The sequence below is a fragment of the Corvus hawaiiensis genome, chromosome 32 (assembly GCF_020740725.1).
Source record: "Corvus hawaiiensis isolate bCorHaw1 chromosome 32, bCorHaw1.pri.cur, whole genome shotgun sequence".
Lineage (NCBI taxonomy): Eukaryota > Metazoa > Chordata > Aves > Passeriformes > Corvidae > Corvus > Corvus hawaiiensis.
The window spans coordinates 527,507-548,960 of record NC_063244.1 but is presented as its reverse complement, the minus strand read 5'-3'; the positions used below and the strand labels follow the sequence as shown (position 1 = coordinate 548,960).

The 21,454-nt window shown below is 72.9% G+C and overlaps 4 protein-coding genes across 7 annotated transcripts in view; 3 read left to right on the top strand and 1 right to left on the bottom strand.

Annotated features, from left to right (window-relative positions):
- The first annotated feature begins 127 nt into the window (after window positions 1–127).
- Window positions 128–5,784, top strand: RAD23A (RAD23 homolog A, nucleotide excision repair protein). The gene is made up of 9 exons (XM_048289852.1): window positions 128–311; window positions 1,052–1,213; window positions 1,643–1,818; window positions 2,202–2,257; window positions 2,685–2,812; window positions 3,216–3,285; window positions 3,540–3,670; window positions 4,067–4,222; window positions 5,306–5,784. Exons 1-9 carry the CDS (start codon window positions 189–191, stop codon window positions 5,417–5,419), a joined length of 1,116 nt encoding a protein of 371 aa, XP_048145809.1. The 5' UTR covers window positions 128–188; the 3' UTR covers window positions 5,420–5,784.
- Window positions 5,762–6,824, bottom strand: GADD45GIP1 (GADD45G interacting protein 1). Its single transcript, XM_048289855.1, has 2 exons — window positions 6,432–6,824; window positions 5,762–6,288 (listed from the first exon to the last, which is right to left on the bottom strand). The coding sequence occupies exons 1-2, from the start codon at window positions 6,752–6,754 to the stop codon at window positions 5,916–5,918; spliced, it is 696 nt and encodes a 231-aa protein (XP_048145812.1). The 5' UTR covers window positions 6,755–6,824; the 3' UTR covers window positions 5,762–5,915.
- Window positions 6,825–9,747: 2,923 nt separating this feature from the next.
- NFIX (nuclear factor I X) lies at window positions 9,748–21,448 on the top strand. Of its 4 annotated transcripts, none has more exons than XM_048289844.1 (8): window positions 9,748–9,883; window positions 15,956–16,485; window positions 19,114–19,178; window positions 19,372–19,446; window positions 19,630–19,750; window positions 20,178–20,311; window positions 20,615–20,737; window positions 20,985–21,448. In XM_048289844.1, the coding sequence occupies exons 1-8, from the start codon at window positions 9,857–9,859 to the stop codon at window positions 21,380–21,382; spliced, it is 1,473 nt and encodes a 490-aa protein (XP_048145801.1). In that variant the 5' UTR covers window positions 9,748–9,856; the 3' UTR covers window positions 21,383–21,448. The 4 variants fall into 4 exon arrangements, with proteins under 4 accessions (XP_048145801.1, XP_048145803.1, XP_048145804.1 ...); XM_048289847.1 differs by having other exon boundaries at window positions 9,771–9,883; window positions 15,956–16,483; window positions 19,112–19,178; window positions 21,092–21,391; XM_048289845.1 differs by lacking the exon at window positions 9,748–9,883 and adding an exon at window positions 14,692–15,001 and having other exon boundaries at window positions 15,956–16,483; window positions 19,112–19,178.
- Window positions 21,423–21,454, top strand: part of ACP5 (acid phosphatase 5, tartrate resistant) — a 3,995-nt gene continuing 3,963 nt past the window's right edge. Inside the window, exon 1 of the mRNA XM_048289801.1 lies at window positions 21,423–21,447. Within this exon, the coding sequence (XP_048145758.1) occupies window positions 21,423–21,447 (25 nt within the window). The remainder of the gene's footprint in view (window positions 21,448–21,454) is intronic.

Here is a 21,454-nt window from a genome sequence, read left to right as displayed (position 1 = left end):
CCCTTTTTTCCAGCGTCACGTGACGAGGGAGCGCCCTCCCCCCCCGCGCGCGCCGTTCCTGTGTCACGTGACGAGAGCGGCGCTGCGGGAGGGGAGGCAGGAGCGAGGCGCGCGCGGGCGCCGTGACGCACTTCCGGCGCCGCGGCGGAAGCGGCGGGGCCGCCTAAGATGGCGGCGGCGTGAGTTGCATGTTGTGGGGCCGCCGGGAGGAGCCGCCGCCGCCCCGTCCCCGTCCCGCCATGGCGGTGACCGTGACGCTGAAGACGCTGCAGCAGCAAACCTTCAAGATCCGCATGGAGCCGCACGAGACGGTGAGGCCGCGGCGGAGACCCCGCGGGGGGCGCGGGCGGGGCCGGGCTGAGGATGGGCCTGGACCTCGCCCCCCCCACCCCCTCACCCCGCGCCTGCCTAAGGGAGGGGGGGTCTGGACCCTCGCGGGGCTCCCCAGGGCCGGGATGGAGCTGGGTGAGGAGGGGGCGGGGTCGCCGTGTCCCCCTGACCCCCAGTTTGAGGGGAGGGCAACCGAGGGGCGTCACCTGAGGGGGCTCCGTGTGCCCCCGGGCCCGGTTTGGGGGGGGGGGGGGGAATGAAGCCGTAGATGTCACCGGGGCTCAGCCCCCCTTTTTTTGGGGGCTTTCCGCTGTTTTTTCAGGTAAACCAAAGAGGTTTTCGTGTCCCCCATAGGTGGGGGGAAGCGAGTGGCGTCACTCGGGGGGCTCCGCATGCCCCCCCCCCTCATTTTGGGGGGGGACTCTCTCAGGGGAGCTCCGGGTGCTTCTGTGAGGGGGCAAAACCGAGGGGCGTCATTGAGGGGGGGGGAATCCCCATTATTGTTCCCTGTGAGATCCCCCCGGACCCCTCCCACCTTTGGCAGCAGCTCAGGCCCCTGCGAGGGTCTGGGGGATGACTTGGGGGGGTTATTTAGGAAAATCCTTCAGCAGCATTTGGGGTTTGTCCCTCCCCTCGCTCCAGCTGAACTCCCCTACTTCGGGGGGAGCCCCTGGGGTCGCGGGGGGGGTTTTGGGGTGGCCTGAGCCCATCCTGGCCGCAGGTGCGGGCACTGAAGGAGAAGATTGAGGCCGAGAAGGGCAGCGATGCCTTTCCCGTGGCGGGCCAGAAGCTCATCTACGCCGGGAAGATCCTGAGCGACGACGTCCCGATCCGGGAGTACCGGATCGACGAGAAGAACTTCGTGGTGGTCATGGTGACCAAGGTGAAACCCCCGGACAGGGATTTTGGGGTTCTCCAGAGGTCTCGAGGGAGCCCCCAGGGGTCTCCAGAAGAGTTTGGGGGGGGTCTCCTGAGGATCTGAATGGTTTTGGGATCATTTGGGGGAACCTCGAAGGGTGCTTGGGAGGGATTTTGGGGTCCCCAGGGAGAGCTGGAGGCTTTGAGGGACTGGGGGTGGATTTAGGGTGGGTGTGGGGGAGGCTGGGAAGGGTCTGGGGGTGATTTCGAGGGTCTCAAGAATTTCGGGGTGGCTCTGAGGGGTCTTTGGGAGGGTGTTTGGGGGTCCTTGGAGAGTCCCACGGCACTGGGGGGGGGGGGGGAAATTGGGGGTCTCGAGTGGTTTTGGGGCTCCCCCAGAGTGGGGGTGGGGGTCCCAGAGGATCCCCAACCCCCTCTGCCGCCCCCTCCCCAGGCCAAGTCGGCGCTGGGCTCGGCGGCCCCCGAGGCCGGAGCCCCCTCGGAGCCCCCCGCAGCCCCCCCGGGGCCCCCCCCGGCTGCCGACGCTGCCCCTCCCCCTCCGGCCGCCCCCAGCGAGGAGCCCCCGGCCCAGGACCCCCCCGCCCTCGCCCTGGCCGAGCCCGCGGCTGGGTAAGGGGGGGGTCAGGGAGCTGTTTGGGGGGTGGTCTCACCCCATTTGGGGGGCACAGGAGGGGGTTGGGGGGGATTGAGGGGTGGGGGGGTCATTTCATCTGATTTTGGGGAGCAGGGCAGTTTTTTAGGGGGGGGGGAATGGGGGGGTCTGGGCTTGAATTAGGGGGTGGGGGAAAACATGGGGAGGGGGTCTTTGCTTCAGATTTCAGGGGGGACCAGAGAGTTCTGGGACGGGGTCACAGGGAGTTTGGGGGGGTCACAGGGGGTCCTGGGGGGGTCGCAGGAGGTCCTGGGGGGGTCACAGGGAGTCCTGGGGGGGTCACAGGGGCTTTTGGGGTTGCTGGGGCTCCCCTTGGATTGTCTCTCCCGTGGATCCGCAGCTCCGTTCCCCCCCCGGGCAGCTCCGGGCGCTCGGCCGACGCCGCCTCCACCCTCGGTGCGTCCCTGGGGGGGTCTTGGGAGGGGGCTTGGGGGTTCCCAGGGGTGGAGATGGGGTTGAGGTTTGGGGGACTCACTGTGGGGCAAAAGGGGGGGTGTTTGGGGTCTCCTACTTGCTGAAGTGGGGGAAAAGGAGGGTCTTGGGGCTGGGTGGTCTTTGGGGGTCCCTTCCCAGCCCTGGCAGTGATTGGAAATGGATCCCTGGAGCTGGGGGGGGTCCTGGGGGTCCCTTCCCAGCCCTGGCAGTGACTGGAAATGGATCCCTGGAGCTGAGGGGGGTCCTGGGGGTGCCATCCCAGCACGGACACGGGGACATAGCGACTGTAAATGGGAGGGGGAGGCGGTTTCAGGGTTGGGGGAGGGGGGTGTCTCGGGGCCGGGGGATGCTGGGGGTCCCTCGCAGCTGACGGGGAGGGGTCCCGCAGTGACGGGCTCGGAGTACGAGACGATGCTGTCCGAGATCGTGTCCATGGGCTACGAGCGGGAGCGCGTGGTGGCCGCGCTGAGGGCCAGCTACAACAACCCCCACCGCGCCGTGGAGTACCTGCTGACGGTGAGGGGGGGGCTCAGGGGGCAAGGAGGGTCCTGGGGCGGGGCTCAGGGGGGTTCTGGGGGTGTTTGGGGTGGGCGGTCAGCGGGGAGCCCCAACTGCATTAATCCCCCTTGCAGTATCAGGTATCTGCTTAATGGGAGGGGGGGTCCTGGGGGTCCTCAGGGGGAAGAGGGGTCTGGGCTGGGGGCTCTGGGAGGGTCCTGGGGGTCCTCAGGGGGCAGAAGGGTCCGGGCTGGGGGCTCTGGGAGGGTCCTGGGGGTCTTCAGGGGGCAGAAGGGTCTGGGCTGGGGGCTCTGGGAGGGTCCTGGGGTGGGTTTAAGGGGGGATTTGGGATGGAGGAGTTTGGAGAGGGTTCTGGGGGAGGGTCCTGGGGGTGCCCCTGACCCCCCTGGCCCCCCCCCAGGGCATCCCCGGCAGCCCCGAACGCCCGCCCGTGCAGGAGTCTCGTCCCCCGGAGCAGCCGCCGCCCGAAGGTCAGTGGGCGTGGTGGGGTGGGGCACAACGGCCACACCCTGCGAGGCTCCGCCCCTTTGTGGGTGGGGCCGAACACTCTGGAACCGCCTTGATCATTGTTGGGGGCGTGGCCTGGGGTAAGCCACGCCCATTTGTGGGTGTGGCCTGTGAGGGTGGAGCAGGTCCAAGCTATGGCTTGGGGGGGTGATGGGTGTGGCTTAACCACACCCATTTGTGGGCATGGCCTCACGGTTCGGCCACGCCCCTCCCCCAGGTGAGAACCCGCTGGAATTCCTGCGGGAGCAGCCGCAGTTCCAGAACATGCGGCAGGTGATCCAGCAGAACCCCGCGCTGCTCCCGGCGCTGCTGCAGCAGCTGGGCCAGGAGAACCCCCAGCTGCTCCAGGTACCCCCTTGAGCCCACCTGGGACCCCCTGAGCCCACTTGGGACCCCTTGACCCCACCCTGACACCCCCCGAGCCAACCCTGACACCCCCCGAGCCCACCTGGGACCCCCTGAGCCAACCCCGACACCCCCCGAGCCCACTTGGGACCCCTTCACCCCACTCTGACACCCTGTGACACCCCCCGAGCCCACCTGGGACCCCCCGAGCCCACCTGGGAACCCCTGAGCCAACCCTGGCACCCTGTGACACCCCCTGAGCCCACCCCGACACCCCCTGAGCCCACCCGGGACCCCCTTGACCCCACCCTGACACCCCCCGAGCCCACCCCAACACCCCCTGAACCCACCCGGGACCCCCGCCCGGGCTGATTTCCCCCCGCTTCCCCCCCTGCCCAGCAAATCAGCCAGCACCAGGAGCAGTTCATCCAGATGCTGAACGAGCCGCTGGGCGAGCTGGGCGAGCTGGAGGGGGAGGTGGGAGCCATCGGGGACGAGTCCCCCCAGATGAACTACATCCAGGTGACCCCGCAGGAGAAAGAAGCCATAGAGAGGGTGAGCGGGGCGGGACGGGCTTTCAGCAGGGTTCTGAGCCACCCTGAGGGGAAAATGCAGCTTTTTGCACCCAAAATTAACGTGGGCGGGCAGGGTGAGCAGCAGGGCCCGGAGCAAGCGCGGGTGGGGGGCTGGTATTGGGGTTCAGAGCTAATTCTGGTGGGAAATGATGTTTGTAGGGCTCAGAGTAATGGGAAATAAGGGTTTTAGGGCGTGGAATAATGGGGCCACGGCTAACAGGGCTGGGTGGGGGGCGTTATTAGGGTGCAGGGTTAGCAGCGATGGGAAATGATGTTTTGAGGGAACAGGGAATGGGAAATAGGAAATACGGCTTTTAGGGCTCAGAATAAGGGGGTCAGGAGGTGCCATCAGTGGGGCCTGGGGTTAATGGGGTCAGGAGCTGCCACTATGGGGGTGCAGGGTTAATGGGGTCAGGGTTACTGGGGTCAGGAGGTGCCGCTATGGGGGTGCAGGGTTAATGGGGTCAGGGTTACGGGGGTCAGGAGGTGCTGCTATGGGGGTGCAGGGTTAATGGGGTCAGGGTTATGGGGTCAGGGTTACCGGGGTCAGGAGGTGCTGCTATGGGGGTGCAGGGTTATGGGGTCAGGGTTATGGGGTCAGGGTTACCGGGGTCAGGAGGTACTGCTATGGGGGTACAGGGTTATGGGGTCAGGGTTACCGGAGTCAGGAGGTGCTGCTATGGGGGTGCAGGGTTATGAGGTCAGGGTTATGGGGTCAGGGTTACCGGGGTCAGGAGGTGCCGCTATGGGGCCCAGGGTTATGGGGTCAGGGTTACCGGAGTCAGGAGGTGCTGCTATGGGGGTACAGGGTTACAAGGTCAGGGTTAATGGGGTCAGGGTTACCGGGGTCAGGAGGTGCCGCTATGGGGCACAGAGTTACGGGGTCAGGGTTAATGTTGTCAGGAGGTGCTGCTATGTGGGCATAGGGCTATGGGGTCAGGGTTATGGGGTCAGGAGGTGCTGCTATGGGGCCCAGGGTTAATGGGGTCAGGGTTACCAGGGTCAGGAGGTGCCGCTATGGGACCCAGGGTTCCACGGCCCCGCTTTAACCCCCCGCACGCAGCTGAAGGCGCTGGGCTTTCCCGAGAGCCTGGTGATCCAGGCCTACTTCGCCTGCGAGAAGAACGAGAACCTGGCGGCCAATTTCCTGCTCAGCCAGAACTTCGACGACGACTGAGGGACCCCCGGCCCTCCCCCCCACCCTGGGGGGGGGCTCCTTCTGCCTCCAGGGGAGTCCCCACGCTCTTGTGGGGGGGTAGGGATGCAATCCGGGCCCTCCCCCCCCCCCGTCCCCGGAGCCTCGGGGGGGATGGGGACCCCCCCCCCAGCCCTGCCCCTCCCCATCCCGGGAGCAGGGGGAGCCTCCCCCTGCTCTGGGGGAGGGAGGGGGGGTCTCAGCACCCGCTTTCTCCTGGCCCCCCCCTCCCCAAAAAACCGACCCCACCTCCCTGTCAGGCCCCGGGGAAGGGAGGGTGGGGGGGGCGGCGCCGCGGAACAACCAAAACTGGCGGCAAAGAGATTAAATGCAGAGTTTTAAACCCATTCTGGGGGTGTCGGGGATTCTCATTTCCTCGAGAGGAGGCTCAGGAGGAGGTTCCGGTGATTCTGGGGGGCTGCAGCAGTTTTGGGGGAGCTCGGAGGACAGCTCCAGTGATCTCCGGACAAAGCGGGGGTCAGGAGGTCGCCCCGATGCTTTTGGGGGGGCTCTCGTTGCTCTCCGGGGGCGCCCCGGGGAGCGGCCGTGCGGCCGCAGCCACCTCCGCCTCCGCCAAGGCGCTCCGAGCCGCCTCCTCCCGCTCCTGCCGCCGCCGCCGCTTCTCCTCCCGCCGCTGCTGCCGCTCCAGGTCCTCCAGCAGCTCCTGGGCTCGGGCCGAGGCTCGGGCGGGGGTCCCGGGCCGCGGGAGCCCCCCCAGCCCCGCCTCGGCCAGCAGCCGCTGCCGCCGCGCCGCGTCCGCCCGCGCCCGCTCCCGAGCCGCCTCCCGGTCCCGGCGCCACGCGGCCACCCGGGCTGGCATCGCCGCCAGGCTGCGCGACACCAGCTCCTCCCTGGGGACATAGCCGGCGGGGGGGGACAATTGGGGACATCCGCACGTGAAGCCACCGCCGCCCCCCCGGTTCTCCCGGTAACCCCAGTCGGTCCTCGCCAGACTCAACGGCCCCCCCCCCCCCAGTGCTGCTCCCAGCCGCACCTCTCCTTCCTCCGCCGCGCCTCCTCCCGCTCCCGCTGATCCAGCACGGCCTCCACATCGCGGAGCGGCGGGTCCCACTCGCGCTCCTCCGCCTCCGCCTCCCGCAGCTGCTCCGGGCTCGGCCAGAGCCGCCACACCGCCACCCCCGACGCCTCCCCGAGCCGCCCGAAGCGCCGCGCGGCTGCACGCAGGTCCTCGGGGTCTCCCGGGGCCGGGCCTGGGCGGCGGCGCAGCGGAGCTGCCCGGTAGGGCCGCGCCGGCGGCGGGAGCCGGGAGCGGGCCGGGCCCAGCGCCAGCAGCGCCCGCCGCAAGGGCGCCGCCATCTTGGGCGCGCGCCTGAAGTGACGTCACGGGAGCGGCCGAAGGGGCGGGGTCTGAGTGGGGGCGGGGCTTAAAGGGGGCGTGGCCACGGTGATGGGCGGTGACGTGGGCGTGGTCACGGGGTTGGGGGCGGGGCCACGGCGGGGACGCCCCGGCGCGGGGGGACCCGGGGGGCGTCAGGGGGGACCGGGGGGTCCCGGGGCCTTTCGGGCCGAAAGCGGCCCCGGCTCATCCCGGAGGAGTTTGGGGGAGCCCGGGTAGACTCGGGGGGTCCCTCGGAGCAGCGTCCCGGGGGAACCGGGGGACACCGGGGGGGGGCCCGCGAGCGGCGCTGGCTCAGCCCGGGGGTCCCCGGAGGATTTGGGGGACACCCGTGGGAGAATGTGGCTCCTCCGTGGGGCAGAAGCGACCCCCAAAAACGCACTGGGGGGGCCGGGGGGGGGCACATTGCCAGCGACCCCTCGGCTCCTCCCCGTGGGGGGGGGCTGGGCTGGGGGCGGACCCCTCTAAACCCCCCCCAAACCCCCCCAAACCTTTTCAGCCGCCGCCAAGCCCGGGGCCGCTGCCAAGCGCCGGGCGCCGTTAACCCCTCCGTGCCCGCCGCCCGTCCCCCGCGCCCCCCCCATCACCGGGATCCCCCCCCCCCGCTGCCCGGATCCTCTCCCGGGGGAGGGGGCGCGGGGGGCGAACGGGATAAACGCGGAGGGGGCTGCCGGGCGGCGGGGCCGCTCCTCGCGGGGCCCCTCGGGGGGGCCGCGGCCCCCGGAACGCCGGGGCCCCCCCCCGCCCGCTCTGGCGGGAGCTGCCGGGGGCCGCGGAGGGGGGGGGAGCCCTAATGGCTTCCAGGCCTCGGCAGCCGCCGAAAATCTGCCGCGAAGCTGAGCCAAAACCCCCCGAAATCGCCCCAAAAGCTTCCCTGGGCCTCCCCGGGGGGGTGGTCCAATGGGCTGGGGCCCCCCCCGCAGCCCCCAGGCTCCCCCCCGCCAGCCGCGGGACTCGGGGGTCCAGATTTCCCCCTCCGCCGGTGAAACCGGGGCCCCTAAACCCGGCCAGTGGGAGGGGCCCCCTTTTGGGGCAGTTTCGCCTGATTTGCGGGATTCTGCAGTTCCCGCGTTTGTCCGGTCCCGCTGCCCGCAGCCACGAATTTCCCCGCGGGGGGGGCATCGCCCCACAGCCGGGTTTAGCCCAGGGTCCCCCCCCCGGGCCACCTCTGTCCCCTCCCGCTCGTCCCCGGGGCTGGCAGGTGACCCCCTGCAGTGTCGCTGCCCATCGCAAGGTGCCAAAAGCGTGTCGCGACATGTCGAGGCGCGGCTCCGCATGTCGTGGCGTGCGTCGCGACCCCCGTGGGCACCGCCGTGTCCCCCCCCCCGCCGCCCCGCGCTCGGCTCCATCTGCAGCCGCAGCCGGTGACAGCGGCACATCTGGCGCGGGGGGTCCCCGAGCAGCTGGTGGGGACACGGGGGGGACACGGGGGGCTCGGCGGGCCCTGCGCGACACACGCACGCCGGCGACACGCGCGAGGACTCGGGTCCCCTCTGCCCACCTTGTCCCCGCTGTCCCCTCCCCGTACCGGGCGGGGCGGGGGCTTGGTCCGCCCGTGTCCCCCGTGTCCCCCGCAGGGTGACAGTGCCACCCCCCCGCCGTGGCACCAGCCCAGCGCGGCGAGGGACACAGCCGTGCCACCCACGGGGGACACGGGGGGCGCGGGGGGGGGGGGGGGGGGGCTGGGACACGCTCGCGGGGTCCCCCGGTGGCCCAAACCGCGTCCCCTCGGGCCACCCCGCGGCGCCGGGGGCGGCGGAGGCTCCGGCAGCGAAGGGGTGACAGTGGCGGCGGCGGCGGTGCCAGCGCTGGCACCGGGTGGTGACAGATGGCGGAGGGACGCGGCCGCAGCCGGAATGACAGATGAGGCTCCGCCGTCACCGCCGCTGCCATCGCCACTGTCACTGTCACTGCCATCGCCGTGTCAGTGCCAGTGTCACCCGCACCGCCGTGGCACTGTCGCTGCCATCGCCCTGTCACTGTCACCGCCGGTGTCACCCGCACCGCCGTGGCACTGTCACCACCACTGCCATCACCGTGGCACTGCCATCACCGTGTCACCGCCAGTGTCACCCGCACCACCGTGGCACTGGCACTGTCCCCACCCCACGGCGCTGTCCCCGTGGCTGTCATTGACTCTGTCACTGTCACGACACAGTCGCTGGCGCTGGCACCGGACCTGTCATTGTCTTGGCACTGCCACTGTCACCGGCGCTGCCATCGTCAGGCCGTGGCCACCACGGCGGCCACTGCCCTGTGCCACCTCCAGCGCTGCCACCGCCGCTGTCGCTGTCACCCGTGGGGACCCACAGCGGCTCCCGCGGCCCTGTGGGATCACAGCGATGCTGGGAGGGGGCGCAGAGGGGGCGGCGGCCACCCCATGTCCCCCCATATGTCCCTCGTGTCCCCCCCGTTCCCCGTGTCCCCGTGTCTCCCCACGTGTCCCCATCCCCCGTGTCCCCCACGCCCTCCTGTGAGTCCCCCCGTGTCCCTGCGTGTCTCCCCGTATCCCTCCCCGTGTCCTCCCCGTGTCCCCCCGTGTCCCCCCATGTCCTCCTGTGAGTCCCCCCGTGTCCCTGCGTGTCCCCCCCGTGTCTCCCCGTGTCCCCCCGTGTCCCTCCCCGTGTCCCCCCGTGTCCTCGCCGTGTCCCCCCGTGTCCCCCCCTGTTCCCCCGTGTCCTCCCCGTGTCCCCCCGTGTCCCCCATGTCCTCCTGTGAGTCCCGCCGTGTCCCCCCGTGTCCCCCTGTGTCCTCCCCGTGTCCCCCCGTGTCCCCGCGTGTCCCCCACGCTCCATCCCGTCCTGGGCGTGGCCTCTGGGACAATGGGCGGTGCCAATCCCGCACTGGGCGTGTCCTCGGCTATCGGGGCGTGTCCCATGGTGGGCGTGGCCTCTCCGGTGGGCGTGGCCGGCGCGCGCTTCCCGCGGCAAAAGTGCGGCGGGCGCCAACTTCGGGCAAAACTTTCCCCGCGCGCCGCCGGCACCGGGACCCCCGGGACCCCCCGGCACCCCCCGGACCCCCGGAGCCCCCCGCCATGCCCCGCCGCGGCTGACACCGCCGCCATGTACTCCCCGTACTGCCTCACCCAGGTACGGCCGGGCCGGGGGGGCCGGGACCGGGAGGCGTCCGGTAACGGCGGGGGTAGGGGGGCCCGGAGGGGCGGGGGGGGGGGGGGGGGGGGGGGGGGGGAAGAACAGGCGCCCTTTGCTGCGGGCCGCGATTCGCTGCTGCCCCCCCAAAAACGGGGTGTAACGGGCGGGGGTGCGACCCCTTCGTGGTCGCCGGTGCCTCCCGGGGCAGCGGCGGCTGCGGAGACCGGGATCGGGCTGGTCCCGGGCTGCCGTCCCGGAGCGGCCCCGCTCGGCTCCTCGGAGCGGGGGCTCCCGGTTCTGCCTCGGTGCGGAGCGGATCTGAGCCGCGGGACGCTCGGGCCGGAGACGCCGCGGAGCCCCGTTGCCGCCGGGGTTCCGTGCGGGACCCCCGGGACGGGGCCGCCGGTGCCACGGGGGGTTTCGCGTCCCCGGCACCGCCGGGACGGGCGGGACCCCGGCCCCGGAGCGGGGCTGTGGCGCCGGGGTTCGTCCGAGCGCGGCCGGGAGGCCCCGGGGGGGCGACCTCGGGGGCTGGACGAGGGCGAAACCCCGCGAGGGCCACCAAGGGTGGGGGACGCTCGTTCTGGGGGGGCCGTGGGGGGGGTCGCGGCGGGCCGTGGGGTCGGGGTGGAGGGGCCGTGACTCCGCTTTCTGGTGGGGGGCGCGCGGGGAGGAGCGACACCGGGGAGGGCACAACTCGGGGGCTCCGGCACCCTAGAGGGGTCCCTGCCCACCCCGCGCTGTCCCGGGCTGCCCCCGGGTGTCCCCCCCCAGCGCGGTTTGCGGGGCGGCCCGGCCCCCACCCCCCTTCCCTTCCCAGCGTTGCCCTTTTCTCCCGCTTTTCGGGGCGGTTTTGGCGGCCGGTTGCGTCTGGGCCGGCGGCCCAGCGGCGCTTCTCGCAGCTTCGGCGCCCCGCCCCGCACACGCGTGTGCACGCGCCAGCGACACGCCAGCGCACACGCGTGTGCCCCTGCCCGCACCCGCCAGCCCGTGCCAGCGCACACGCGTGTGCCCCGAACCCCCGGCCTCGTGCCTGGCACACGCGTGTGCTCCCCTCGTGCCGCCCTTTTCCCTCCCGCAGCCGTTTCGGGGCGGTTTTGGGCCGGTGCCACCGGTGGATTTTGGGCGCTGGGTTGCACCCGGGAGCGCCCGGAGTGGGAGGTGTCACGGCCTTGGGACAACCGGGCATGGGCTGGTGTCCCCTGCTGTCCCCTGCTGTCCCTTGGTGTCCCTGGCAGCGGATGTGGCCTCCACGGGGAAGCCCCAGGCTCTGGCTGGCGGTGCCACGGCTGCTCGCTGGGCCACGATCCCCCCGCATCCTCTCCGTGTCCCCCTCATGTCCCCTCCGTGTCTCTCAGGGTCCTCCCGTGTTCCCCTCAGGGTCCCTCTGCGTCCCTCGGCATCCCTCCCACGTCCCCGAGGGTCCCCTCCACGTCCCTCGGGGTCCTCCCGTGCCCCCTCCCCGCCGCACAGAGCCCCCCCCGGGGGACGCCGGTCACGGGCACCCCCCCAGCATCACCGCTGCTGTCACCACCTGGGTGACCCGCGGGGCAGGGACACTCCCGGCCCTCTGCCGCTGCCCCGGTGGCCGCCGGGGGTGACAGCCAAGCGGGTCACTGTCCCTCGGCTGCGGTGCAGGAGTGGCACAGGTGTGACACGCGCGTCTGCGAAAGGGCCCAGGTGTGACACACGTGTGACAGGGCACGGGCGTGACACGCACGCACGAAAGGGCCCGGGTGTGACACGCGCGTGTGATGGGCGCGACACGCGAGGGCCGGGGCACAGGTGTGACGAGGACAGAGGCGGCACACGCGTGTCCCCGGGCTGGCAGCCCACGCGTGGCACACGTTTCGCCGTGCACACGTGGCAGCCCCGCCGTGTGCGCGGCCGCCCCAGGTGTGACACACGCGTGTGGCGCGTCCGAGCCGCTCGCCAGGGCCCGGTGCCCCCCGCGCCGCGGCTGATGCAATCGGGGCAGGGGGAGGCACCACCCCCCCCCCCCTCGTGGCGGGTGACACGCGTGGGGGGCACGCCGGGGGGGACGCGTGTGACCCCTGCACACGCGCGGGTGGCTTTGCGTGAGCGCACGCCCGGCGCTGCCGCACCCCCGTGCTCGGCTGAGCCCCCCCCCCCCCCCCCCCGTGTCCCCCCGTGTCCCCCCGTGTTCCCCCCGTGTTTCCCCCGTGTCCCCCACGGTCGCCGGCGGCATCAATAATGGAGGAGCCCTTGGCCGGGCCGGGGGGGCCCTGAATTATTGATGGGCCACAAAAAGCTTTCTTGGACGCCGCAGCACCGCGGGGCCCCCCCGGCCCGGGCTGGCACGAGGCCACGGGGGGGGGCCGGGCCGCGGGGTCCGCGCTGGGGAGGGAGCGGGGCCGGGGGGGGGGCGGGGGAACGCCCGGACGCCGCGGTCCAGCGGTGCCAAACCGCATCGATCGGCCCCGCGTGCTGCGGCACCGCCTGCAGCCGCCGCCGCTCCCCCCGCGGAGCCGCCCGGGACCCCCCCCCCCCCCCGGCACGGCCCGGATGTCGGGGTCCCGGTTCGGAGCGTGGGGAAGCGGGGGGGGGGGGCGGATGCCCGGGTTCCCCTCGAGCCGCCCGGACGCCTGGATGCTCCACGTGGCTGCGGGCAGGGCCGGGCGGGCGCTTCCTCTGCGCAGCCCGGGCCCCCCCCCGCGAATGCCAGGGCCCCCCCTCTGAATGCCACGAACCCCCTCCGATGCCAGAGTCCCCTGCCAATGCCAGGGTGCCCCCCAAACGCCCGGGTCTCCCCTTCTCAGCTGCCTGGTCCCCTGCCAGAACCATCCGGCATGTTCTCTCCGAGGCCACCTGGACGCCAAGGTCCCCCCCGGACACCGGGGTCCCTCGTGGGCCCCCCTCCCTCCCCGCACGGGGGTCCAGGACACCCCTCAGTCGCTCCCACCCCCCTCGGCTGCCCTCCTCCCCCCCTCCCCACACACGGGAGGGTCTTGGCAGCGGCGTCAGGGGCCGCCGGGGGGATTTTTGGCGGCAATTCCGGCTGTTTCGGGCTGTTTTCTCTCGCGGCGAAGCCGAGGGCCGGGGGGGAGCTGGCAGCGGCGCGGGAGGGCGGGCGCTGCCGGGGCGGGGGGGGGGGGGGGGGCGAGGGGGGGGTTGGTTGGTTTGGTTGTGGTTTTTTTTTTTTTTCTTCTTTTTTTTTTTCTTCTTCTTTTTTTTTTTTTTTGTCTTTTTTTCCCTCTTTTCTGTTTTTTCTGGGCTTTTCCCTCCCGATCCGGCGCCGCCCCCCCTGCCGCCGCGCTGGCGCTTTGCCGGGCGCTCGCAGCTGCGGACGCGGCGACGTGGCTTCGCCCGAGACTGCGGCTCAATGCGGGGCCGGCGCAGCCAATGGCAGCTCCGCGGCATCGCGGCACTGCCGCCGGACCCCGCCTCGGCACCGACCCCCGCGCCCGCCCCGGGACCCCGGCCCGGGCACCGACCGCGCTGGCCGCGCACGGCCCTGGGCCTGAGCCTCCAGGTCCTTCCGTGGCTGCCCTTGCTGCTCCGGCCAGGGGTGGGGAGGGGTCTCAGGCGTCCGGGAGGGGTCCCAGGCGTTGGGGAGGAGACCGAGTGTCCGGGCGGTGTCGCCGGAGCCGGTGGCTCTTTGTCTGTGCCAGGGTTTTGGTGGGGACTGAGGTATCGAGGCCGCTGACCGCCGTCCACCTGAGCCAGCCTGGCTCCCGCGATGCCCTCCCTGGGTGGGCACTCAGGTGTCCGGGAGGGGTCTCAGGTGTCCCAAAGGCCACCCTGTGCCAAGCGGATGCTGCTGGGCCTGGCCGCTGGGGTCCTGTAGGGCCAGCAGGGAGGGATCCTGGGGCAGGGGGGCCCAACCACCGTCCTCAGCCCCCCCCAGGAAAACCTCCCCGCTGCGGCTTTGGGTTGAAAACCGCGAGGTTTGGGGCTGGGCGAGAGCCGCTGCCCAGCCCCGCTGCCGAAACGCCCAAATTTTGGTTTCTTTCCTTTGCACAGAGGGATTTAATTACCGGGGGGGTTGGGAAGGGGGAAAAAGCGTTGGCTCCGAGTGCCGCGTCCGGGATTTTGGGGGCAGAAACGTCGGGTTTGGGCCATTCCGTGCTGGGGCCGCCACGGGGCTGGGGCGAGCGGCCAAATCCGGGGCCTTCCCGCGCCGGTGACGGGGGCGGCGGGGCTGCGGGAGGGGAGAGCGGGACCCTTGGGAACCCCCCCACCACCACCACCCAGAGCCGTCCTCGCTCGACCCTTTTGCACGAGGGTTTTTGCACGAGGGGCCGCAACAGGAACCCCCCCCCCCCCCACCCCCGCGCTTCCTCCATCCAGCGCGTGGGGTTTTTGGGGTGAAATCGCGAGGTTTTGGCGAAGCCCCCCGGTGGGCTCAGCCACTTCCCCTGCCCGCCTCCCCTCCCCCCCCCCCGGGGTCCCCCCGTTGCACGCGCGTTGCACACGCGGGGGCGCGCGCGGGGCACACGCGGGGCACACTCGGCCCCCCCCCCCCACCTCGGGCCACGCCCCCTTCTCGCCAAACCACGCCCCCCGGGCCACGCCCCGCTCCTCGCTGGCCAATGGCGAGGCCGCTCCCCCCGCGCGCTGCGCTCCCATTGGCTGCGGCCGCGCCGATCCCGGTGCCAAAAAGGGGCCGCGGCGGCTCCGCGCGCTCCGCGCCCGCGGCGGCGGCGGCTCCGGGACCCCCCGATAGCGACACCCCCCCCCCCGAAACCGGGACCCCCTGCCCGCACACACACACACACACACACACCGGCAGGGACCCCCGACAGCCGCCCCCGCAGCGGGGTCCCGCCCCTACCCCCCCCCCCCCCCCCGGTAGGGTCCCCCCCGCACCGGGATCCCCCATCGCCCGGTAACCGGGATCCCTCGGCAGCTGCGCTGTCCCGCCAGCCGGGATCCCCGCTCCTCCATCCCCCGGTAACCGGGATCCCCGGTACCTGAGCGTTCCCCCTGCAGGGTCCGCACCCCCGGGCCCGCCCCCTCCCCTTTCCCGGTAGTCCCCGTTAACCCCTTCCCCTCCACGCCGTTTGCGCCCCCCGTCCCCATCTGTTGCCCCCGGTTCTGCCCCGCCGGGGCCCGACTGGCAGCTGCCTACGGCCGGGATGAGCCGCCGCGATGGTACGGACGGGACGGGACGGGCCGGGCTGGGAGCGGCGGGGCCGGGCCGGGTACCGGGGGCAGGCACTGGTGGCACCGGGGACTGCGACAGCGGCCGGGATGGGGCCGGGGAGAGGGGAGAAGTGATGGGGAGCGGAGGCGCTGGCGGTCGAGACAGGAGACGGAGGTGGCACCGGGGACTGCTGGGGACGGAGATCGGTGGCAGCGGGGATGGGGTTGGCAGCAGGGAACGGCGCTGGGGATGGGGACCGGGGCGGCCGAGCCCCGACGGCAGCGGGAGTGTCAGCGGGAGGCGGGTGGGGACGAGCGGGGAGGGACGGGGCTCTGGTGACACGGGGGACCGGGCTGTGGTAGTCCCGGAGACGGGGTTGTGGTGACACCGGGGATGAGGCTGTGCTGGTACCGGGCATGGGGTTGTGGTGACACGGGGGACGGGGCTGTGCTGGCACTGTGGACGAGACTGCGGTGACACCAGGGATGGGGCTGCGCCGGCAGCAGGGTCGGGGCTGTGGTGACACCGGGGATAGGGCTGTGGCAGTACTGGGGACGCGGTTGCAGCAGCACCGGGAACGGGGCTGCGGTGACACCGGGGATGAGACTGTGGTGGTGGCACCGGACACGGAGCTGTGCCACTACTGGGGACAGTGCCGTGATGACACCGGGGACAGGGACGGGCACAGGGACAGGCTCAGCCGTCCCCGCTCCGGCCACACGGGAGCCCCGCAGGGCCGGGAGCCGCTCGGGCACCGGGAACCCGGCGCATCCCCGCAGGGCCGGGACTCCCGGGGTCCCCCACGGGGCTCCCGGGGTCCCCCAGATCCCACATCGCCGCTCCCCAGAGGATGAGGACGGGGATGGGAACGGCGGTGGTCCCCGCGTGGGTCCGTCCCTGCCGGGGCTCCGCGGTCGCCCCACGGCCGCCGCCCCAGCCCGCGCCTGTGCCCTCCCGTGCAGGATGAGTTCCACCCCTTCATCGAGGCGCTGCTGCCCCACGTCCGGGCCTTCTCCTACACCTGGTTCAACCTCCAGGCCCGCAAGCGCAAGTACTTCAAGAAGCACGAGAAGCGGATGTCCAAGGAGGAGGAACGCGCCGTCAAGGACGAGCTGCTGGGCGAGAAGCCGGAGGTCAAGCAGAAATGGGCCTCGCGCCTCCTGGCCAAACTGCGCAAGGACATCCGGCCCGAGTGCCGCGAGGACTTCGTGCTGTCCGTCACCGGCAAGAAGGCGCCGTGCTGCGTCCTCTCCAACCCCGACCAGAAGGGCAAGATCCGCCGCATCGACTGCCTGCGCCAGGCCGACAAGGTGTGGCGCCTGGACCTGGTGATGGTCATCCTCTTCAAGGGCGTCCCGCTGGAGAGCACCGACGGCGAGCGCCTGGCCAAGGCACCCCAGTGCGCCAGCCCCGGCCTCTGCGTCCAGCCCCACCACATCGGCGTCACCATCAAGGAGCTCGACCTGTACCTGGCGTATTTCGTCCACGCGCCCAGGTGAGTGCGGCCGCTGCAGGGATGGACACGGCGCCGAGCCCCCTCAGTCCCGGCTTTGGGGATGGTGCCCACCCTGGTGCCTCACTGGGGGGGGTCTACACGGCCACCCTGAGCCCCCCCCCCAGGACCCCCGGCCCCACCTGGGCCGTCCCCGGCCGGCCTCGCTCGCACAAAGCCGCGCCGAGTGCCAACGCACGCGCCACGCGCCCGGCGCCGCGTGCCAAGCCCGCGTGCCAGGATGGGCACGGGGAGCGGGGCCGGGATGGCGCCGGGATTGGCACCGGGATGGGCGCGGAGCCGGGCCGGGCACCGGGGATCCGCGCCGCGGGCACCGATCTGTGCCGTGGGCGTGCAAAGCGCCCGCACCCCTCGTGCCGGGGGGGTCCCGGGGCCGCACGCGGGGCTGGGGGGGGTCGCGCGCGTGTGCGGGGCGCAGCCGAGGTGGGGGGCACACGTGTGTGTGGATCAGGGGGACCCCAGCCCAGCCGCTTGCTCCCCCCCGTCACTCCTGCTGCGCTGAGGGTGAATTTTGGGGCTGGAACGAGCGGTTTTGGGGTCGCTCCGCCGCTCCCGGCTGCCTCGGTCCTTCCCATGTACCGAGGGCGAAGGAGGCGCTTTGGGGGTGTCTGTCCTACCCCCCCTCCCCAAATCCCCCCTCCACGCCTGCACGCCAGACCCAGCAAACCCACGGGGGGGCCCTGTGCCCCCCAGCCCCCCCCGCACCCCCCCCAGCTCCCCCCCCGGCCCAGCTGCCGGGGCTCAAATCCCCCAAACGCGGCTCCCACCCGGCGCCGCCAAAATGGCCCCGGTTGGCACCGTGCCCCCGTGCGCGGCACGAGGCCCCGCGAGCAGCCCCGGCCCCCCCCCCCCGGCGGCCCCCCCCGCGCCCCCCGCCCCCTCCCCACGCCGGGGGCCCTTTGGCTGCCGCGGGCCGGGGGGGGCTCGGTGCCAACCCCCCCTTGCGCGTAAGATGGCGGCGCTTGTTGGCACCCGAAACGCTCTGCGGCACCACGGCCCCGCGCCGGGACCCTCGCGCTGTGGGGACCCCCCCGCCCGGGCGCCAGGACCCCCGTGCCAAGGTGTGTCACACCCCCCCCCCCCTCCCCCAGCCACCGCCACAGCCCCCCCAGCTGCCGGGACCCCCCGGCCTGGCCCCCCCCGAGCTGCCCCTCGCACCCCCCACGTGCCCTGGGGGGACGCGTGGGGACATCGGGGTCCCCTTCCCCACTGGGGGGGTCCGGACTCACTCTGGGGGGGCTGTACAGCCTTGGGGGGACACGCGGGGGGGGGGGGACGACATGAGGACAGGGCAAGGTGGGGGCTGCAGGAGGGTCTGGGGGGGTCGGGGTGCAGCCGTGGGGGTCTTTGGGGGGGCGGGGGGCTCCAGGTGGGCTGCGGGGCTGCCCAGGTGCTGTTCCCCCTCCCTCGGTGTGGGGGACGCAGGTGCGGGGGGGGTCACCCCGCGGGGGGGTCGGGGCGCAGCTGCCCAGCAGCACCTGCCCCCCCCCCCGCGGGCTGGGGGGACATGGGGGGGGGTTCGCTGGGGCAGGGGGGGTGAGGTGGGATGGGGTGCAGGGACCCCCTCCCCAGTGGGTCTGGAGGGGTCTGGGGGCTGAGGGAGGACTCGGCGTGGGGGTGGGTGATGGGGGGGGGTCCGGCACGCGCCCGCCCACGCGCACCCCACAAGCCCCCCCCCACCCCCCAGCCGAGGTCGCGACCCCCGCACGTGCCCCACTGACCCCTGACCCCCCCCGCGCGGGTGACACGGCGGGGTCACCACCGGGACGGGCACGGGGGGGGCTGTCCCCTTGCCCCTCCCCCTCTCGGACGCCTCAGTCCCCTCCTGCTGTTGGGGGGGGGGGGGGGGACACACAAACAGAGCCCCCCGACCCCCGCGGGGGCACTGGGGGGGGGGGGGGCGGAGGCGTCCGGGCTGGGGGGGCCCAGGGGGGTGGGACACCCATTCGCATGGGAGGGGGGTCCCGGGGGGGGTTCCCAGGTGTGGGGGGCAGATGGGGGGATGCCGGGGGGGACCCAGGCGGGCAGGACCGGGGTGGGGGGGGGGGGGCAACCCAGGCGTCCGGGTGCCCCCCCCACTCTGCACAGACAATGGGCGCTTTGTTGGCGCTGCCCGTTGGCGGGGGGCCAGCGCATTCCTGGCCCCCGGCCCGGCCCCACGGCGGCCCCCGGCCCCCCCCGGCCCGGCCCCCTGCCAGCTCCGACCCCCCCCCCCGCCCCCCAGCGCCGGCTGTGCCCCCCCCCCCCATCACCTGGCCGAGGGGTGCGCGGCCACCCGGGTCCCCTCGGGGGTGCGGGGGGGGTGAGACACCCCCACACCTGGGTCGTGCCTGGGCCCGGGGTGGGGGGGAGCGGCCGGTGGGGCCCCCCCGGTGGGGCTGCGGGCGCTGGCGAGGTCCCGGCGGGCGCTCCACCTCGAACGACCCCGCGGGAACAAGGGGCCCTTCAGCGGCGGCAGCGGCGGCGGGGCTGCCCCTCCCTCCCCCGGGGCATCGCGGGGTCCCCGGGGTCGGGGGGGACACGATGGCGGAGCGGGGGAGGGGACAGGGGACATCCCCGTGTCCGGGTCTGACCCCGTCTCTTCGCACCCCCCCTCCAACCACCCCCAGATTCCGGACAATCGGACAGCTCAAACCCGCAGGGAGACGCGGACATCAAACCACTGCCCAACGGTCAGTGCCCCCCCGCGGTGTCCCCAGTGTCCCCTCAGTGTCCCCTCAGTGTCCCCTGTGCCTTCTGCGTCCCCCCCGTGTCACTCCTGTGTCCCCAGTTCCGCTCCTCGCACTTTGTCCCCACGTCCCCCCCCCCGTGTCCTCGGTGACCCCCATGCCCCCCCGAGTCACGCCCGTGTCCCCCTGTCCCCAGGGCACCTGACCTTCCAGGACTGCTTCGTGACGTCGGGTGTCTGGAACGTGACGGAGCTGGTGAGGGTGTCCCAGAGTAAGTGGGGACACGGGACGGGGGTCCCGGCTGGGGGGGACACCGGGGGGACACGGGGGTGGCACGGGGGGGATGGGAAGCGGAGGGGACACAGGCTGCGGGGAGGTGGGGGACACGGGGGTGGCTGGGGAAGGGGGGGGTGGCCCTGCGTGGGTCCCCCACGTGTCCCCCCTGTCCCCCCAGCCCCAGTGGCCACGGCGTCGGGCCCCAACTTCTCGCTGGCCGACCTGGAGAGCCCGGGGGGCTACTACAACATCAGCCCTGTCGCCCTCGGCCGCCGGCCCCTGGGGCCCCCCACTGCCAGGTACCGGGACCCCCAACCCCCCTGCGACCTCCAGGGCCCCTATTTGGGGGTGCTTCCCCATCCAGGCTCCCCCATTTCAGGGCATTCTCCTCCCCAGGACACCCCAAGCCTTGGGGTCTGGGGGTTCCCCCTTGCCCCCCCAAGACCCTGCCTACGCCCACTATTTGGGGTTTAACCACCCACCCAACCCCCCCATTTTGGGGTGTTCCCCCCCACGGGCTCCTCAACCCCTGGAACACCCAAACCCCTGGGATTTGGGGGCTCTCTTTTGCACCCCACAATCACCTGGGAACCCCAAGGGATCCCCTCTTCCCCCTCCGGACACCTGGGTCCTATCGGGGGGGGGGGGGCTGGGACCCCTGGGCTCCCCTGCTCAGCTCGTGGGGTGACACTCCCGGGCCCGGAGGTGACACCCCTGTCCCCACAGCGGCCCGAAGCGCCCCAAGGCGCTGGACGAGGGGGACCTGGAGGGTCCCGGGGACGACGTCTTCTACCCCGGGCCGGGGCGGTCCCCAGCCCCCGGCAGCAGCCAGGGGCCCTGGGGGGGGGACGTTGACACCGGTGGGTGAGACACGGGGGGGGCTCGGGGGGGCACGAGCGCACCGGGGGGACAAGGGGGGGACACGGAGGGGGCTCCTGGGGACAGATGTGGCCGCAGGCGGGGGACGAGGGGACGTTGGGAGGGACACGGCGAGGGGGACGCGGGGGGTAACGGGGAAGCCGTGGGGGCGCGGGGGGGACACCGGGGAGGGCTGGTCAGTGCCGGGGGGTCTGGGGGCACACGGGGGAGAAGTCTGGGGACGGGGGGGAGGGTGTGGGGGTGCTGGGGTCCGGCTGCCCCCCCCGACCCCCTGGCCCCCCCAGGCCCGGCGGCGCTGAAGAAGTCGGGGAAGTTGGATTTCTGCAGCGCCCTGTCGGGGCACGGGGCCGCGCCCCGCATGGCCTTCGGCCACCACCCCCTGCCCGTCCTGGCCGGCGTCCGCCCCGGTGAGACCCCACACCCCCGGACCCCCTTCCCCCGGGCCCTCCACCCCGACCTCCCCCCGCCCCGTCCCCGCTGCTCGGGGTGGCCCCGGGGGGCTGCTGGGTGACCCTGGGCGGGGCGGGCCGGGGGCGGGGGGATGTCCCTGGGCGCGGGCAGGCGGGCGGGCGGGGGTCGGTCCGGCCCGGGGGTGGGTCCCCGTGGCCGCCGGGGTCCCGTGGCCGCCGGCGCTGGCGCTGAGGGTCCCTGCAGGCAGCCCGCGGGCCACGGCCTCGGCGCTGCACTTCCCGTCGGGGTCCCTCCTGCCCCAGTCGAGCCCCTACTTCGCCCACCCCACCATCCGCTACCACCACGGGCAGGACTCGCTCAAGGACTTCGTCCAGTTCGTCTGCGCCGACGGCGCCGCCCAGGCCCCCAGGTGCGGCGGGGACGGGCGCGGGGGCGGCCCGGGGGTCGCGGGGAAGGCCCGGGGGTCGCGGGGACACGCGGGGACACCGGGACCCGCCCCGGCGGGGCCCGGCTCAGAACGAGGCGCAGGAGGCGGGGCCTGTATGCAGATTAGGCGGGGAGGCGGGGCCGCTCCCCTGGATGCAAATAAGGGCGAGGAGGTGGGGCCTGTATGCAAATCAGCGGTGCCGGAGCGCGAATAGATGGACGCTATGCAAATAAGGCACAAGGGGCGGTCCATGTATGCAAATATACACACGGGGGCGGAGTCTGTA

Coding starts and splice junctions, on each gene's coding strand:
- RAD23A (XM_048289852.1), top strand. CDS start 189: ATGTTGTGGGGCCGCCGGGAGGAGCCGCCGCCGCCCCGTCCCCGTCCC. Junction 1,819..2,201: donor CTGGCCGAGCCCGCGGCTGG/GTAAGGGGGGGG, acceptor GTGGATCCGCAG/CTCCGTTCCCCCCCCGGGCA. Junction 2,258..2,684: donor CGACGCCGCCTCCACCCTCG/GTGCGTCCCTGG, acceptor GGGGTCCCGCAG/TGACGGGCTCGGAGTACGAG.
- GADD45GIP1 (XM_048289855.1), bottom strand. CDS start 6,754: ATGGCGGCGCCCTTGCGGCGGGCGCTGCTGGCGCTGGGCCCGGCCCGC. Junction 6,289..6,431: donor GCGCGGCGGAGGAAGGAGAG/GTGCGGCTGGGA, acceptor CTATGTCCCCAG/GGAGGAGCTGGTGTCGCGCA.
- NFIX (XM_048289844.1), top strand. CDS start 9,857: ATGTACTCCCCGTACTGCCTCACCCAG. Junction 19,447..19,629: donor GCTGGTGAGGGTGTCCCAGA/GTAAGTGGGGAC, acceptor CTGTCCCCCCAG/CCCCAGTGGCCACGGCGTCG. Junction 19,751..20,177: donor CTGGGGCCCCCCACTGCCAG/GTACCGGGACCC, acceptor CTGTCCCCACAG/CGGCCCGAAGCGCCCCAAGG.